This window comes from Pyxicephalus adspersus, chromosome 3, assembly GCF_032062135.1.
Source record: "Pyxicephalus adspersus chromosome 3, UCB_Pads_2.0, whole genome shotgun sequence".
Taxonomy (NCBI): Eukaryota; Metazoa; Chordata; class Amphibia; order Anura; family Pyxicephalidae; genus Pyxicephalus; species Pyxicephalus adspersus.
This window is the reverse complement of record NC_092860.1, coordinates 26,698,936-26,718,615: the sequence shown is the minus strand read 5'-3', so window position 1 is coordinate 26,718,615 and position 19,680 is coordinate 26,698,936. Positions and strand designations below refer to the sequence as shown.

General features: G+C 39.2%; 1 protein-coding gene across 2 annotated transcripts in view; it reads right to left on the bottom strand.

Moving 5' to 3' along the window:
- DHX58 (DExH-box helicase 58) overlaps positions 1-11,804 on the bottom strand; it is a 17,572-nt gene extending 5,768 nt beyond the window's left edge. The window contains exons 1-8 of one of the 2 annotated variants that reach the window (XM_072404039.1): positions 11,431-11,800; positions 9,865-10,032; positions 8,575-8,779; positions 6,852-7,042; positions 5,725-5,841; positions 4,178-4,307; positions 2,151-2,342; positions 217-473 (exon numbers count right to left, since the gene is read on the bottom strand). In XM_072404039.1, coding sequence (XP_072260140.1) covers positions 217-473; positions 2,151-2,342; positions 4,178-4,307; positions 5,725-5,841; positions 6,852-7,042; positions 8,575-8,779; positions 9,865-10,032 — 1,260 coding nt within the window. In that variant the 5' untranslated portion in view covers positions 11,431-11,800. Of the gene's footprint in view, positions 1-216; positions 474-2,150; positions 2,343-4,177; positions 4,308-5,724; positions 5,842-6,851; positions 7,043-8,574; positions 8,780-9,864; positions 10,033-11,430 lie in introns of both variants that reach the window. The other variant, XM_072404040.1, reaches the window with a different exon arrangement.
- Positions 11,805-19,680: the final 7,876 nt, after the last annotated feature.

Sequence of the window (19,680 nt, the reverse complement as noted above, 5' to 3'; positions counted from 1 at the left end):
CCGCCTTCATGGGCGGGCACAAGTGCCGCACGCTGGATCTCAGGGGAAATCAAATGAATTTTTTTTTCTTGTTTTCCCGTGCGGAAAACCTGGTGCGTCTTATAGTCCGGAGCGTCTAATGGTCCGAAAAATACGGTATATATTTTTATTTTTGGAATTTTAGAACATTGTGTTTAGTGTGCTCATTTCTACCAGCGGACATAACCACATCAATACCTGTGTCATGTGCTTTGTCTGATTACTAAAGCCAGCGCCGGTTAGTGCTGCAGTCTTTATATCCAGTTCTTTCAGATTGTGATTGCTAGAGATCCAATTATGCAGACAGTGGGCACTTTGCCGAGTGCGAGTGAAGATGATGCCACGAGAACCCTGCGTGGACTGGAAGTGCTTCTTCAAAATCTCTTCAAGCTTTTTTAGTTTAGGATTTTCATTGTTCTGGTCTCTAGACAATTCCACCAGCTTGTCACTGTTATCTGCAAAAGCAAGTAAATGCATTAAAATGAATAAAACCAATATGCCAATATACATTCTAATTCAAATTTCAAATAACATATAGGATATGAAAAGTACAAAATAATGGCAGCAGTTTTAGAATGACCACCTGTTAGGATGTTACAATTTGGATACAACTGTATGCAGTGTGTGAGAAGTGATGGTCTTTGGTTACACTGACTGTACTGGTGTGGAATGCTTTTTTTACATACATATAGTTTATGTATAGGTGGTAGGATACTACAGTATTGTAGTTCATCCTCTTTATGCATCCAAGTAGAACAAATTCCATAAGTCAGGGCTCAAAAGTCTAATTACACCTTACAAAAAAAAATTTTTAAGATGTTGAGGTGCACATTTTCACCAGAGAGGACGACAAGAGGTATGAAAGAGGCCATCTGTGTCATACTATAATAATTGGGGACATTCAGCAGCATGTACCACCCACATGTATTACTGTTTTAACATTTTTGCCCTGGTAATTAATCCCTTGAGCCGTCTAACTTGATCAATGACACCTTCTGTCATGTTCCTTGACAATTAACATCTGCCTTGACACAAAAGGCTAAATACTCAGGTTAGATCAGTGTTTCTCAACCAGGGTTCCTCCAGAAGTTGCTAGGGGTTCCTTGAGCAATGTGCGATTTGTTGCCTCTGAAGTAAGTCACCACTGACACAAAATATTTAGATTTTTCTCTGTAAGGGTGATGTTCTACTCACTGGCCAGCAATGTAAGAGGAATTATTCCCAGTGACTGGCATGCTAATGTACTGTGAACTGTTGGCATTGCAATTATTGGCAGGGGGTTCCTAAGACTTAAAAGTTACTTCAAGAGTTCCCACATATTAAAAAGGTTAAGAAAGCCTGGGTTAAATTAATGCTGCTGAAAATGATCTTGTCACACGATCAATGCTGTTTAGTTCTATGGGGAGGAGAGGAAGGAGGATGAACAAGGTACAAAGTACAGCGGCTCTTCCCACTCAGTCTTTCACTGGTCTATCAGGCGGGATCAATAAACAGTGTTGGAGGGCCACTGTATACATTCTACATCTTCATGCCGGACAATCATCCAACCCGTGTATGTACAATAAGGCTGGGTACACGCGTTCTTGTCTGATAATCTGTTCAGGACCGATATCGGACGAGAATCTGGCGCGCGACGTCCGTCGACCATCCTGGCAGATCGATGGACGACGAACGATTGTAATGGAAGTGAAGGGGAAGAGAGCACAGCGGAGTGCCACTTCATCGTTCTCCCCCCTACCCTCTTCATAGAGCAGAACGTATGTATGTACAGCACTCGTTCATGCATCATGCAGTCCTAGTTGTTGGAAAGGATCATGAAAGATTATATCCAACAACAATTATTGCAGGTGTGTACATAGCCTAACACCTCCCATGGTAATTGGATTAAACTAACTGAATAACCTGCTTTAACTGTTGACATATGTTCCTTACTTGAACTGAGAAAGGGGAATGGATGAGTGGCAAAATATCTTCAATGCAGAAAAAGTCCATTTTATAGGTTCCTGCCTGGAGAACCAAGTCTCCAGTGTTCCCAATGATAGACATGTGCTTAAAATTTATTCCTGATCGTGTGCAAGAGCTGTAAGAGCGGCTACCACATAATATAAATGATATAAAAACATTAATATTACCATTAAATAACCGCCAGAGAAAGACATCTGTAGGGTTTTTGGAATTCTTGATGAACCTCTCTTCAATGTAGAACATGTTCAGAAAATCATAGGCATCCACCATTCTGACGGTGTCATGAATAAAGAGGGCATCATTGTATTTACGAAGGTGCAAAGCACATGTCCTTATTTTCCTGTCTCCCTGCACTGCTCCTGAAATACAAAGGCCAGAGATTGAATGAGACTTTTGCTGTTCTTAGCCATTAGGTAAATAATGCAGATCTGCTACAAAATGTAATTGCCCAAGATCCATATACCAAGTACATAGGGAATTATTTTCTTGTGTTTTACTATATAGGTCACACTTTCCTTTATCATTTCATGGGTTATCCCCTTTACTATGTACACCTGTGATCCAGTGCTGTAACTTAAAAAGTTGGCAGAAGCAGCAAAAAGTAAAATATTTATTCACTCAATCATTTATTAACAACAATTAACATTTATTCATTCAGTATCTCACCAACATTACTTAGCATCAATTAATCTTTTTGTGAGATGCATTCATATGTACAACAACGTCTTTGATCTATTGTCCTTTATTACAGACCTACAAAAGCACAAATCCATTATTAGTATTTCTAATAATGGATAATAGGTAAAAGTGTTCCAAATACAGGGTTGATACCAGAGTGATGGTCAGGATGTGTAGAAGCTCTAAAGGCTATACAGCTACTAATAGGGGGAAGTAGGGGTTTTTGAAAATAAAAGAAGCTCGGATCTGTGTTTAATGATACTATAATTGATCTCAGTCATATTTAAAGTATACTGTTTTCCCATACCTATGTTTTCTCAACAACATTCCTGGTGCAGCCATAACCCCCCACACTCATAACCCCCAACACACACACACACACACACACACCTTTCTTACTTAGAGGTCACCGGGTCTACTCTTATAGTATGATAGCCATAATTACATCGATTTTTCAATTCACAGGGCAAAATATGGCTATTATTCAATATGGGGCTGGGGTTTGTCACTTTGGTAGAAGTGTTTGTAGTGTTGTTTGATGTAATGAAAAAGAACACATTTGCTGCTATAATTGAACATCTTTTGATTTACAGATCAGACCAGCCAGAAGTGAGAATAACTTACCTGTCCCTTAAATCAGTGTATGCCTGACTTTAGCTTGTTCTAGGTTAAAATATATTTTAAGTATTTTAACACACTTAACAGAAATTAAGATTTAATACAAACAAAAACTAAACTATGTAGCCTCATTCTTTGTGAAATAATTCATACCTAAAGCTGCTCTTTCTTGGAAATTTGACTCCTTTTTTCTAGAGTGTCTGCTCTGTTTACAGATAAGATTTTAAAGTTGTTGTTGTGAGGGGGAGCAGTGTGACCCATGCTATCAAAACATAAAGAGTTTAGGGCTTCTGCTGTGGATTTTGAAGAGCAATTTCTCCATAGTGGCTGCAGCTACAGAGGTCAGTAAATGCTTGTTTTAAAGTTCTTTTACTGTTAACATAGTATACTGTTGTGTTCAGAATAATAGTAGTGTGTTTAAAAAAGCTCAAAGTCCCTATAATAGCTTTTATTCTCATACACGCACATGCATTGGGAACACTACACATTCTATTTCAAACAAAACATGAGGAAAATTTGTGTCACGGTCACTTATGTCATCTCAGAATTGAAACTTTGTAGGGTGAAGTAAATCAAACCTAAACAGTACAGATATATATTACATGGGATATATTTTGTCAGTTCATAAGAATAAATTTTTGGAGACATAGGGTATCTAGAGTTGCAATGTAGTGCACAGATCTGTCGGTCTCTCTGCCTTTTTTACCCTTACAAGAAGGGAGAGCAGAGATAACTAACCAGCATGTTACTCCTCCATTGTCAACCACATGGGAGAAAACTTGGAAATACATGGTTATGCTGTTAAGATTGCCTAGATCACAAAATGGTCTAATGTAGATTACAATACTTAATAGTTATATTTAAATTTCATTTGTTTGCTTGGAGCTTTACCACTTACCTTCCTTCTCCATTTCAACCACTTTCTGCTCATATATCTGAGTGCCAAAATCGGTTTTAATAAAATTTTTTTCACCAAGATATTCATGGATAGTTTCCATGAGTGACTTCAGTTTATCTCCAAAGGGATCCTAGACCAAAGGATAACACATTATTAGTATTGCTAGCATGTCATACAAATAAAGTATGCTGGGCATACAATGAATAATATTTTATAAAAAAGATTTCACATTGGCTTTTATATAAACATTAAATCTAGTGCAAATCTATTAGAATATACAGCATTTCAGATTGATGTTTAAAGTATGAATTAATGTTACTTGGAAATGTATCAAGAGTCCAGCTCAAAGGAAAGGGATGGTATTAGGGGTTCAGCATACCGTGTTAATCACTATAAATACAGAGGGGTTTCCATTTTGTTATATCTTAGCTTAGATGGAAGAAATGGGACCTCACTAATAAAAATACAACCCTAGGGGCTGAATGCAGCATGTTTGCTTTCTAAAATATATATTCCCTTAGCTTGTTGACAGAGGTAATGTTAAATTGGCAGCAGTAAGAAAATGTTCTAATGTAGGACAAAACGCATAGCCAGCTTTTGTTCTTTTGCAAACCTCCAGATACAGGAGTGTGAAATCGGCCAGCAATGAAATGGTTCTGTATCAGCAAGAACAGGGCACAATGTGGAAAGACAAGGCAAATGGCAGTTGTTAAGGGTATGGTAAAATAACCAAAGGTAAAGCATTACAATGCGGGCTGAATATTGGCCATTCTGTGGTGCATGGGCAGAGGAAGATGACACAGGCATCATAAGCCGGTCACTAACTTCTCCAGCATGATGTGGCTGGGCTGGTTGACCACCATAACAAAAGGAAAAGCAAATGTACTTTGACTCTGTTGGGTTTGACCCCACCACCACTTCTGTTATGATGGTTTATTATTAATATCAGGGTAGGGGGTACATTGATAAGTGATAGTGTGGGATACTTTTAGGGCACCTCATTTTTTTGCATATAAACTATGTATATGTTACAGATGTACAATTACCAAAAGGCAACTCCAAGAATAGACAGTCAGCAACTGCCAGTAATAGACTGTATAGGAGAGAGTTAGTGGAATACCAGAGAGGAGGAGGTTACAGTAGTCCAGACAAGAGATAAGAGCGTGTACAAGGAGTTTAGGGGCCCTCAGAGACAGGTAGGGGCGGATTTTGGAGATGCAGTGTGGGTGAAAGTACCAGGACCTGGAAATGTTCCGAATATGTGGGGTAAATGAGAAGGCAGAATGGAAGGTGACACCAAGAAGGACAAATAACAGTGTTATAAACAGAAATATGTCAGGGGGGATTTGGAATGTGAGGGGGGAAGATGAGTTCTGTTTTATCCAGGTTGAGTTTCTTATATCTGATAAGTGTTTTTTTCCAACAGCACGGACCACTGACATAAGATGGCATATTCTGTAAAATCTTTGGCTCATGTATAGTCATTAGAATTTGATAAGATACTGCAGGCTATAATTAATGATATATCAAAAAATGTTAATAATTACCACTGTCCTTTCTGGTACTAAGTCATACTGTTTGACTGGCTGCTTGGCTTTCTCTTCTAGATCTTTAGTGCTGACCTTGGCTGACATGATCCTCCATGTGTCCAGATTAGCACAAATCTGAGGAATATCAAAGTAAAGGAGACATTTAGAAAATTAATGTGGTCTTGCTATAACATTGAGAGAACACATCATTCTGGACAGCCCTGGTTTCTAAACTTTCACAGACTGAGTTTTGGGAACAACGAGTTGTTTAGCACAAGCTGATAGCTGCATAAGTTTTAGCTGTTATTTCTTTATTTTAACCTAATGATCCTGCCACTGTGCTGCATCTATAGAAAAAGCAGCATTGTCACCCTAAAACGGAATTACAATACTATCCCTATTCTCCATAGCAGTAAGGAGTTTCTATAGTCATTTGGGACAGCAGAGAACAATGCAGCTGATAATGCAACACACGCAGAAAACACACCAATTAACAATATTTTTGGAATGATCTACAGGAATTTTTTCACTTGAACACTTGAACTTGTGAGGGGGGAAGATGAGTTCTGTTTTATCCAGGTTGAGTTTCCTATATCTGATAAGTGTTTTTTTTCCAACAGCACGGACCACTGACATAAGATGGCCAACAGATAAACCAAAATGCTTTCAACTATATTTACCAGGGACCACATGAATAATGTATTAGGGTGTACATATTTTTTACAATGAATAAAGGTCCATACAATGATCACAGACAATCATTCCTGAAAATTCAGCATCAATATAAATGACACCCTGCCAAATCACTAATTGACTGACTGCTACTGACACCATGTCCCGCTTGTCCTCCCTTCCCTCCTCACAACAGAACAGCAAACATCATTTAAACCAGGGGTGTCAATCTCTGGCCTGTGGGCAAAATCTGGCCCCCAACATCTTTTTTTTTGGCCCCTAAAGAAATCCTAAATATGAATTGCAGCTGGCCAGCCGCTGCATTGAAATAGCGCCGCTACTACAAATCCTGGCATCACTCACGTCTATAGACTAGTGGGCTCTTTGCCTATGTGTGGCCCCGCATTGGACTAATTTATGGACACAAGTATTGCCGGGAATTGTAGTAGCGGCAATTTTATCCTTCATCTCACCTGAAAAATGTGATCCACAGCATTCTGGAAGCTGCTTGCTCCACCAGTCCCGGGAGATGCAGTGAGTCCCAGGATTTGTGGAAGATTTTTTTCATGTTTAAGTTTTTTCTCCAGATAGATCTGCATCACCTTGTTATAAACTGAATCTTTGTGAGTGTGATGGCACTCGTCTATTATTAACAGAGTGAAGTCTAAAGGAAACAATGATTGTTAGTTCCCCTTTACAATGATGTGTCCAATCATAGAGGTGACACTGTATCCTACATTGTCCAATAAATACAGGAATACAATAATAGTGTATAATGTACATAAAGAAAAGCAGTTTTATCTGACCATTGGTTTGCATTACTTATATCTTAGGCTATGTACACATGTGCAATATTTGTCATTGGAGAGGATCTTTCACGATCCTTTCCGACGACTAACGACTGCACAATGCATGAACGAGCGCTATATATACAGCACCATTCTGCTCTATGAAGAGGGGAGGGGGAGAGCGACGGAGCGGCACCCTTCACTTTTATTATGATCATTCATCAGTGGATCCACTAGGACAGTCACTGGGATGATTTAATGTACAGCGCTGCGTAATATGTTGGCGCTATATAAATCCTGTTTAATAATAATAATAATAATAATAATGATGGACGACGAGCGCTGTACATACGAAAGATTCTCGTCCGATATCGGCCCTGAGCTGATTATCGGACGAGAACAATTGCACGTGTGTACCTAGCCTTAGTCCATGTAATACCTTATCAAACATTAGACATTAGATGTAAGAAGCACAGGTACTAATGTAGCCCATTGCTAAGTGTCCTTCAGTCCAAGCACTTCAATAGAAAATATAAAAGTCCTGGTACGGGAAAGTACAGAAAGCTGAGGCTGCAGTGGGCACAAGCTTTTAAAAAGAAACATTTGAAAAATCAAAGCAAAATTTAAACTGGTGTCATTAACATGACTGTAAATGTGTAGCATGTCTCTTCTTTAATAAAAAGCCTGTCTGCTCAAAGTTTTTTCTAGTTCACTTTTGCTTTAATGTACAGCATGGTTATGTACATTATTTTTTTTTAAAGAGGAACAAAACTCTGCCCTCCGTCCGCCTTTTTGGCACATATTCAAAGTCATCAATACTGATTTTGATCTACTGATCTCCAACTGATCTTTCCCAATGACTCATTTACTATATCCTATTCCACACTGTCTCTGCATGGAGGTAGCCATCTTTGTAGAGGCCCATGGTTTTGCTTCTTCATGTCAGAGCCTCCAGAGCGGACATTGGTTGACGTTGCAAAATCTCACTCTAAATCCCTAAAACTGGTGCTCATAGACAGTAGTGCCTTAATGCCTTAATATATGGCTATGATTGTGGACACAAGTGTGCCTAGTAGGGTCACCATCATTTAACATAACAGCTTTATAATATTAATCCTAATAATACCTTTGACAACGAGTCCTGTTTTACGGGCCAAGTAGCACCAATTGTGCCTGGACACACTCACATACCTGGCACCATACTGGTACATGAGTTTTTTATTATGCTTTTATTTTTAGTAAATTTAGTAAAGTTTAGTGGTTGGGCCAAACTTTATAACACTACGGGACCAGGTAGGTCCTTACAGTGTCCAATTATTATTCAAAATACTGCATTATACAGCAGGTAATGGCAGAGCATATTGTGTGTTGGGCCTATAGTGTACAATCAATTCAGATATATTTTTACCTGTTAATTCCACATGTTTCTCCTCACTCTGGTTCTGGAGAGCATTATGGAGGATTTGGGCTGTACAGATAACAATATCATTTTTTTTTACAAAGTTTGCAAAGAAGCCTTTCTCGTCTGTATCACCACTTATAGGGATGATGTTGTACTTGTCTTGAAGGTGTGGCTGAAACTCTTTGATAAAATGTTGTTGTACAAAATGCACCTAGATAAATTGAGGGGAGAAGTATAGTCACCAATATATTTTCATCGTCGATATATAATCAACAACCTGTACTATTTCAGCGTCTCTGCTGTGAACTTTTCACAGGAAAAGAAGCAAAAATGACAAGTGAGGTTAATAATATGCAACTATCATATATCATATATGCAACATGCCATCAAAAACAAAACCTTGGTTAATGCTTGAATTATAGTGGGGTCCTAATAGAATCTTTTGTCAGTAATGTTGTTGCTGCTTTATGCCTGAATCTGCCACCTATCCTGCATCTTCATTAAAAGTCTTACAAGTACTCTAATTCTCTCCCCTCCTTAGGGGATTCTCCCCAAACCTTTCCCAGGTAAAACAAACATTAACCTCCTTCCCTGTACAGTGCTACCCCAATGTTGTTTAGTAATCCATCTTGCCAGATCACCAAAAGGCTGCTTAAAGCAGAACTAAACTAAAACCAAAAAAATTACACTTACCTTTATTCCCGCAGATCCCTTGATGACACTGGTCTTTCCCACAATCCGATCCCGTGTTGTCCTGGAATTTCTCTTCGTCCAGGGGCAAAGGTGGCACTGGGTGCTGCCTTCTTCCGTCTTCACTTTGGTCTTCTTTCTTTGCCAGAGAACAGATCTCACTGCACATGCATGAGATCGGCATCTCCCCTTATATAAAAAATGCCCCTTCTACACATGCTCGGGATCAAGACGGCGGTGCTGCCCGCTGGTGTGGGGGGGGGGGGGGGGGGGGGGGGGGCCCTTTAAAAAAAAACAAACAAAAAAAAAACACTAACATTTTTACTTTATTTAGAAGGCTTGTCTACCCTTCAATGTAAAGTAAAAATGTTGAGTTTAGGTACGCTTTAAGAGGAGGACACAGTAAAGCTCCTCCTGCTCATCCACCCTTTTACATACACCCTCTACACAAATACCACTACCTTAATATTTCAGACTTACCAGACTTAAATAAAAAAATTAATGTCTTAATAAAGAAAGCAAAAAGATTACAAAACCACCATCGAGCGAATTCCCTGTATTGGAATTATAAGTGTACCCAACATTACAGAATATGGACATAGTTACCTTGTTCACAAGCATGGCGACTTTGCCATTCGGTGTCATTTCCAGATGTCTCATTGCCACATACACAGCTGCCCTAGTTTTTCCGGTTCCTGTTGGGAGCCAGATGATGATATTCTTGCCTTCCAAAGCTGGACCAATGACTTCCCACTGGTAGCTGCGCAAATCCATCTATTAAATGAATGTGAATGTGACTTTAATTTATACAGAGGTTAATGAAAAATGGTGATCTGTGTGTTACTTATCTCATTGCTGATTGAAAATAAAAGCTTCACTGCAAAATGACTGGTAGTAGTTTGTTATTTTTTTTTACAAATAGTAAGAAGATGGTAGCTGTGGTGGATAAGATCCCCTAAATTCTGTGTAAACCAGTGAACTTCTCTTTTATGGTCTGTTTTATGGTAAGTTAAGAAAAAATATTGGTCATGCCAGAAATCTTGTGAGCTGGTAATTTTCTGTGCTGTCTGGTGTTGGTTGCATTGTTTTCTGGGCTGCACAACATCACCGCTTTTATACAGACAATAGCAAAGCGCTGCATATTATGTTGGCGCTATATAAATACAGAATAATAATAATAAAGGGCACAGGGTATCTAGTTCTATCCTGTTTCTGTTCTAATAAAGACATATTGTCATCCATGGACTGGAAATTGTTACTGGCTGAATCGTGAAATGAAAATAAAGGAGCCACAAACTCTGTGTTCTGTAATTACAAAAAAACATGTAAAACCAGTAAAAGAACCCTTATTCAAAAACTCTACCCCTATTTTGATTTTTTCCTAAAAAAGAGTTTAAAATCACTTACAATGCATGAATACAAATAATAAACAACACAATACATACAAAAATGCATACTAATGACTTCCTCACTTATAACCTCCTCACACGCACAGCTCCAAGACTTCTCTAGAGCTGCCCCAACTCTCTGGAATGGTCTTCCTCGTCCTATTCTGTTTGCTCCTACTTGCTGCTCATTTAAAAGAGCGCTCAAAACCCATTTTTTCAAACTTGCCTACCCAACTTCTGTCTCTTAATCCTCATTACTTCCCATCTCTCCATATCCCCCCTTCTATTGTGTGTTACTACTTTCTAGATTGTAAGCTCTTCAGGGCAGGGTCCTCTCCTCCTGTGTCACTGTCTCCACTTGTTTGTCATTTGCAACCCCTATTTAATGTACAGCGCTGCATATTATGTTGGTGCTATATATATCCTGTTTAATAATAATATTAACTTGCTAACAAATAGCAAATGACTTTGAAGAAAGCCATTCCAGGTTTGCTAGATCACCCAGCTTTACTGATGAAAGTGTATCCTCTCCAACATTGGAGAACTTTAGTAAATGAGCCCCATTGTTATAGAACAAAACTGGATACCTTTAATGTTTGACATTCTACGTTTCATACAAAATGCTGAAGAAAGAGGGTAAACATTTAATGTACAGCGCTGCGTAATATGTTGGCCCTATATAAATCCTGTATAATAATAATAATACCATTGCAGAATTTCTACATTTCTCATTATTGCCAGAGGAAAACAAAGAATCATTTGGAAATGAATAGAGATTTCTCACCTTTCTGTATTCTCAGATTCCTCCGAAGGACACTATGGCACACAGTTGTTTCCTTAGACTTGATCTCAGTGTTGTCTCCTCCTTAAAGCCTGGGTTTGGTTTCCTTTTAACCTAAAATGAAAGTGTAAGAAAGGTGTCCTTTAGGGGATCTGTGAAGAGCAGCAAACATATGAACAGCTTGGCAGACTGTCACTTGTGTAATTCCAGGATTTCCCAGCCTCACCCCTGCTTAGTCACAAGCAAAAAACGAAACTGAAACTGGGACTTTCCTGCAAGATGAGTCCTAGCTAGAGAAACAATATAAAGTATAACATTATAAAGGATAATAACAATATAAAGTATAATAATACAAAGGATAATAACAATACAAAGTATAATAACATTATAAAGGATAATACAATACAAAGTATAATAACATTATAAAGAGTGTGTGCAGGAGAGGAGAGTGGAGGGTATGACCGGGCAGTATGTGTGTGTTAGAAATGTGAAATGTATGAACAGGTGCAGTATCTTCAGAGGATAAATATAGAGAGAATGACAGTGGGCAGTATGTGCAAAAGAGGAGTGTAGTGGCCATGACGAGGTGCAGCATGTGAGGGAAAGAAGTGCACGAGGAATGGTATTAAATAATAATAAAAATTCTTCCCTTTTTGTTTCTACAACACAGGGGTGCCCAACAGGTGGATTGCGAAAGGCAACGCGAGTAGATTGCTGAGCCCTGCCTTTAAAAAAAAACTCTACCGTGCACAGGAGTTATTAAGTCCAAGTTTTTATTGTTGGTAGATCATTTTGACTTGGTCATTTTAAAAGTAGCTCGCTAACCAAAAAAGTGTGGGCACCCCTGGTACAACATAAATTATATTCCGTACTTTTGTATGAAACAAATACTCCACCCCATACCTTACAGCAGGGGTCCTCAAACTTTTTAAACAGGGGGCCGGTTCACGGTCCCTCAGACTGTCGGGGGGCCGTACTATAGTTTGAAAAAAAACAGGAGAACATTCTTATGCACACTGCACAAAACGTATTTATTGTATAAAAAACATGAAAGAACAATACTATATGCACAGCACACTTGCCGATCATTAAAAAAAAAATTGGCATTTACTTTGGCTTTAAAATTGCTTGAGATTATTCCTTTGCATGGAAAATGCACAGATAAATTTGAATTTTCACTGTGTGTATTGAAAATGCAAATTTATCTTGCATTTTCCATGCAAATGAATAATCTCAAGCAATTCAATAATTTGCTTCTTTTTATACACCCTACCCTACACCCAACACTACCCCACACTTTTTCATAATTAAAAAAAGGCCTGCTAAAAAAACTTCGTCAGTGTCTGCTACCTGTCACTCACTGCTGCCTTCATACATCGGCTGGATCACACTGCAGCACATGTGTACATGATCAATGTGCATAGTATGTTTATACTATTTACAAATGTACATTGATCATGTACATTTGTGCTGCAGTGAGAACCAGCCTGATGTATGAAGGCAGCAATGAGTCTCTGCTCATACCTTCTCTGCCTGATGGCTTCAGCCCGACAGCTCCAGCGTTACCCCAGCAACAGTGGTGTCACGTGACCGGGTTCCCTGGAGTGCAGATGGCAGGCAGCCAGAGCTCAGGCAGGAGAAGCAGCCTCAGCAGCCGGCGGGCCAGATGGACAACCTCAGCGGGCCGTATTCGTCCCGCGGGCCGTAGTTTGAGGACCCCTGCCTTACAGGCTTACAGCCTGTGAAAGATCCTTTCCAACAACAAAAATTGAGTGTGCGTATACATGGACAATCGTGTATATCCATTACTTACCCTTAACCCATTTAGTTTATTGTACGCTGATTTTCCAGGTGCACTGTCCGAGTTTAAAACACATATTGAATATCCAAAAAATGTTACCTTTCTGCCTTTCCCTACAAGGTGCACCATAGAGTGCACACGCCAACATTAAAAAATAGTTAATGTTATAAAAAAGATTCAGTGATAGCTTGCATTGCAAATAAATGAACATGGCTTCAAGTAAAAAAAAATCTGTATGCTGTGATGAGTAGGAATGAGGATGCAGGAACATGGATAACTATCATTGGATCTTTTACCTGAATACTGAATCTGCATGTTGGAATAGCCTGAAGCTCTGCTCTTGTGCATAAAGATCTATGTATGCATTGTACAATACAGATCACTGAAGCTTTGTTTTTTTCACCTAGTATCAACCACTTCCAGTATAGCTGAGCTCTGAGCGGGAATTGAAAAGCTGCAGGATCCAATTATTATCGTAGTGTATTGCAGTACAAGAAGATTGCTGAGAAGTAAGAGAGCAGAGCGATAAAAAAATAAACTAACTGTTGTGCTGAATAGGTCTTAGAGAAGATATGGGTCTCAGCAAGTTTTATGTCCACACACCTATTTTATATTTATTTACTGTATATATGTTTTTTTTTTCCATAACCAAAAAATGGTTTCACTGTAAAGATCAGGTTAGATTCTGAGTAGGTTAGGCTGTGATCAAGGTTACATACCAAGTATGAAGAATTTGGAGGCTTGGTACCAGGCAGCAGGCACCCTGGTATTAGGACAGGGTGAACTTGGTTTTTGATAGTATGAGATATAACCCCCCACCCCTCCCAACACTACAGGAAGTCACTATGGAAGAACTTAAGAGGGGTCAATTGGTGGACGTAATCCAATTTTTTAAACACGCAGAGCGGTATGATACAGAAAAGCTGAGAGGAACGTTAGGGGAATTGGATGTGGTATGACCGAAATACATCAGTACATGGTGGGTTTGATATTGATGAGAATAGTTCAATCAATTGTGCAAAACTTTGTGATATAGTGGAGGTCTGTCTGTGCGATAATGATGGATTCTACTGGTATTTTAATGTCGGGTCATATAACGCGCGGCCTTCAATCAAGTGTGACTTGTGCAAGGGTTGTTACCCATTGTACTATATACTCTGCATGTACTTCTTGCTCATAGTAATCTCTGCAAGTCCATGGGGTATTTTTAAATGTAGTTGTGAAGGAGATCCATGTTGGATTTAGTAAAAGTTAGTTTGTTTGTTAAAAGAGCTATTTCAATTTTTGTTTTTTCATCTTCGTTTAATTTTTCACTAGATTGTGGGACAACACATTGAAAATGATAATGGAATATTTTACAGAAATTGTACTTTTGTACAAATATCTTGTATTACTTTATCAATAAAGATATGCAAAAAAAGTAAAGTAGTTTTAACTCTTAAAGTTTACGTGTGCTTTAGTAATGGGAACTGCAACCCTAGGAACAGGAACTATGCTAAAATCTCCCATTCCAGCAACTATTGCAGGTATTTCAGAAATAAAACCATAGGCTTGTTTTGAGTCACAAAGTGTTTTCCATCCTATAGCTACCTATGGATCCAAGGTGAAAAGCATTACAGACAAAACATGGAAACAAGGCGGCACCCCGGAGACAGCTATGGCCATCTTCCTGCAAAAAAAGAAGCAGCTGAAGTCAGAAATTTATAACAATTCTGTAAAGGAAGGTTTGGTGGTGGTGGTGGTGGTGGGGGGGGGGGGGTTTGGTAAGTGAAGCACACTTACATTTAAATAAACAGGGCCCAAGGCAGTGTTGCAGATTTGGCCACCCATCCTGAACCACCTTCCATACATAGCTTCTAATGGATTAAAAATTCCATCATCTTCTGCACAGCCATTTCACCTCATCTATTGCACATTTATAACCAATTCATATTTAAGCTTTGTTTGTCTATCTCACAGAATAGATGCTCTTTCATACTCTACCCTTATAACTAAATAGACTTAATTGGGAAATAATGGAGAATTCTAAATTCTTTCACCTTCTGTAGTGTGCCTTGTATCCTAAAGCAAACCTATTGTCTCATTTAGGCAGATAACCGTTTTATATAGGGAAAAAAGTTTTGTTCTTTTTAAACTATTTTTGGACATTTGAAAGAGAGACACCTCCCCTTCTGTCCTTCTGAATGGGAAACCCATACGTGATGTATGTATCCTCTTTCTGCGCATACCTGTTATCAGACGTTTCCTCTAATGAACAGAAACAAAACAAAAAAATATTATGCACAGTGAGATAGGTACTTTTGTTTTTTACATTTTCCAGAAGAAGCATCACCCAATCTAACGCATGCACAGTGCAAGATCTAATGTCATAGGTAGAGGAACTTGGCTCCTGGTACCAAATGGAATAGGATTGCAGAGGAATATATGGCTTTCCACCTGAAAAAGTGTTATTTTTATGTCTATCATTTATATTTGATAGTTCCTTTTTGATAGATTGTAAACTATTTTACAGTCTTGTGTCTTTTAGATGTCTACACAAGGGAGGCTTTTTCAGGTAAATACCATGTAGAAATACAATGAATGGGCAATTGGTGGCATCCATATGTAACAAAGCCCGGGCAGATCCTTACCAGGTGATGGGAATTCATGGTGCAATAAGGTAGCTTTAGAGGGAAATGTTGGAAAACTACACTGCTCTACCCACAGATGTAAATTGTTTTCTTTCCAGACATCTGCATAGAAATTAGCATTGACATGGGCACAACCCTGTTCATGGAAGAAGTGGATTTTATTATATGCGGTGTCTTACCGTTTTATGCAGCACCCCATTAAAGTGGCTTGGGATTTGTGTCTTGTCTTTTGGCGCCAAGGAGCTAATGAGTGGGGCCTCCCTCCTTCATAATGGTGTGTTACTGGTGCGCAGTGCAATGTATAAAGCTCAGAATAATCCACACACTATTATTATTATTACATAGTATTTATATAGCACCATCATATTATGCAGCGCTGCACAAAGTCCATAGCCATGACAAACTGTTCGTCAAAAGGGCTAACAATCTAATGAAGAATTACATGGCTCCCACTTTTTCCACACAATCATATGGGTAAAATGAATGTGAGAGAGGAATCTGAAGTCCACAACTGCACCATAGGTCCTGATTGCACAGCTTTGCGATGGCAGGAAACCAGCGAAGTAGGTTTGTCCAAAAGTCAGGTCCTACTGCACAGGCGTGATTTCGTGTCTACAGTGTCCAAGTTAACCCTTCAGTGCTGTATGATCTCCTGTGGGCGGAGCGCCCCCTGCTGTCTGCGCTACATTAATACTACATACCGTACTACATTAATACATATTAATGTATATGGCTTGCCAGGTGGAACCATTGTGCCTTTGTGCTAACCCCCATATGTTGGAATGCTATTCAGCATGAACAGTCAGTGTGTCAGTTAGGGAAGGAGGGAATAGGTGTGCGACTCATTGATGAAAATGAGTAGTAAGGGTTCAGTGTATAAAGTGTGGGGCAGGTTGCAGCGAGTAGGAGATAAAAGTATAGTAATCAATGAAACCCCACATCAAATCTACTAGATAAAATGGGAGGAGTCAGGTTGGGGGGTGTCAGTAAAGGGACATTGGGGGAGGGATGGGGGCAGAGCAATACAGCTAATAAAGGTGGAGGTGGTGGTGGGGGCTGTTGGTACAGAACTAGGAACTTTGCAGTGGGTGTCATGCAATGGGGTCAGAGGCAGGTAAATGTAATAACAGGTAATGTGGGGAAACAAAATAGTGCCCAACTGGCATGGTCAGCACATGAATTTGTTAGTAGGGGGGGGGTCAGTATATGGAAAGTAGGGGCAACGGACAGTGATTTCTAGCAATTAGGTGACATGTTTCAATGCAGGCTGTTAGGGTTGATCTTGTCAGAACCATTTAATATAGGGGGGGGGGGGGTCCCTCACCTTTTGGATTTTTCTTCACTTATTGTAGAGCTCATCATACACGTTACAATCTGAGTTGTCAAAGCTGGGAAATTAAATTCTCAATAACAATGTTGTCTTCCAGGACAAAGTTCTTTAAAAACAGAATAACTGATTACAATTCTGCAGCAGACCAGCAGAGATAGAGATAGGAGGTCTTAGGAAGCCAAGAGCTGCTGGTTTATCCTGCACTGGACAGGCGATGTCCCTTCTGCAATAAAATAAACTTATCTGCCTTTTCTCAATTATTTAATGCATGCAGAATGAGCTCCACATCTGCAGCTCCATGTACAGTGCTGGGAATGAATGAACCTTTAGAAGTTTTAAACCTTAATGATGTGTACTTGTATGATATTCGTTCAGATCAGTTATTGTAACCAAACAAGTTACAATTAGGTTCCAAGTAGCTGTTTTTCAGGAAAAAAGAGCATAGACATTTGTGGAATGGGTATGGAACTTTATTTGTTTCGGCTCGCACTTGTAACAACCATTGTAAACACTGCATAGCAATATCATTCAGGACAGTTTAAAGCTGAATGCCAGGCAAAGAAAAATCAAGTTTTGCAATAATTAAACATCCCTTATCTCCACAGCTGATGTACATTTAATTATTCTTGTTTAAATTGCCTTCATTTTATTTTCTATGTAGTACCGTGTTTCCCCGAAAATAAGACACTGTCTTATTTTTTTTGGGCTCCCAAAAACACACTAGGTCTTATTTTCAGGGGATGTCTTATTTTTCCATGAAGACTACAGTACACATTTATTGTTGAAAGTCACTCATGATCACTCATGTTCCATTGATTGTCCCCTTCTGATCACTCATGTGCCGTTCAAATTCCCCTTCTGATCACTCTATGCCATTGATTATCCCCTTCGGATCACTCTATGCCATTGACTGTCCCCTTCTGATCACTATGAAAAGACTGTCCCCTTCTGATCACTCTATTCCATTGACTCCATTGTCCCCTTCTGATCACTTACCCACAATTAAGTGCAGGGATCTCCGTTAGGGCAGGGATCAGCAGCTTGCTTCCTTGTTCAGAATCGCGGGGGCACGTGTGCAGGCCTTTTACTTTCAGTTTGGCTCAGGAATAGACACGCCCTGCAGCCAGCATCAAAGACACACAGGCTGCAGCCAGCATTAAAGACACACGCTGGATCAGATATCTGGAGCTGTCTCGGTGAGTACTTTTTTAATTTACCAGTATGTATGCTTTTATTTTCTTTTTCTCCTAGGTCTTATTTTCGGGGTAGGTCTTATATTAGGGCAGGTTTACAAAATAGTGCTAGGTCTTACTTTCGGGGTAGGTCTTATTTTCGGGGTAGGTCTTATATTAGGGCAGGTTTACAAAATAGTGCTAGGTCTTACTTTCCGGGTAGGTCTTATTTTCGGGGAAACACGGTACTACATTTAGAAACAGAAGGGAAAGGTCAGCACCCATATTTTTTGGGACTCTTGCTTAAGGAATTTACTGCTACAGTGCTCTGTCTGTACCGTCTGACAGAATGCCTGGATTAAACAACCTTTTTGCAAAAGTTTACATACAGGCATGAGGAAAAAAACAGTGTATAATTAAAAAAAATAGTTTTATATTTTATACTCCAACAGAGGTCACTGTTACCTCAACCAATGGCACTTACACTCTAGCTTTTTATTTTACTTAATTTCATGTTCATTTATATTCAATTATGTATAGAAATCAGGAAAAGTATACATGATTAAATTCTGCTAGTGTAAAGAACCTGATTCTAGCATTTCTTATATTTCTTTCAGACTGGGTGAAGAAGTCTGTCAGACCCTGCCACATTGAACATGTGTACAGTATGACCCCCAAGTCAATTAAACCTCTGGGATATCAAAGATGGGCCTTTGTCAGAACCTGTGCTCACACCCTGGCACAGGGCAGCTCAACTGGCATAAGCCTAAGATTTCCAAGAAAATATTCTCCAAGACATCATCTGCTGCCAAATTATAAACAGGCCCAGTGTTCAAACCAGAAACTTTTTTTGCTGTCTGGCAGCTCCTGTGACCCAACTCATCAGTAATCACCCAAAAACACCGGGTGGTGCGCCCAACTAAAAATGTCTGGGGAGCCACAATTATGAGTTGAAAAAAAATTCATGCAAATGTGATCATTCTGTGATTCCATTATTTTAATTTGATTTTTAGCATGATTTTAAATCGGATAATGATTTTGGTTTCCACTGACCATTCTTATATAAGTTTGTTTCTCTGTGAATTACATGATCCATATCAATGATTCTCAACTTGAAAATTTCAGTCAATAAAAGATTTTAGTGTTCTTGTGTATTTACTTGCCTGGATTTCAGCTTTAAGCTGCATGTCTGGTGATTCCATATTATATAGACATAGTTGCCAACAGTCCTGGGTGTAATCATTTTCCATGTAATGCTCACCACCTCATCACCCAGTACCTGCCACTATACCCGAATTCATGAAAACCGTTGGTGAACAT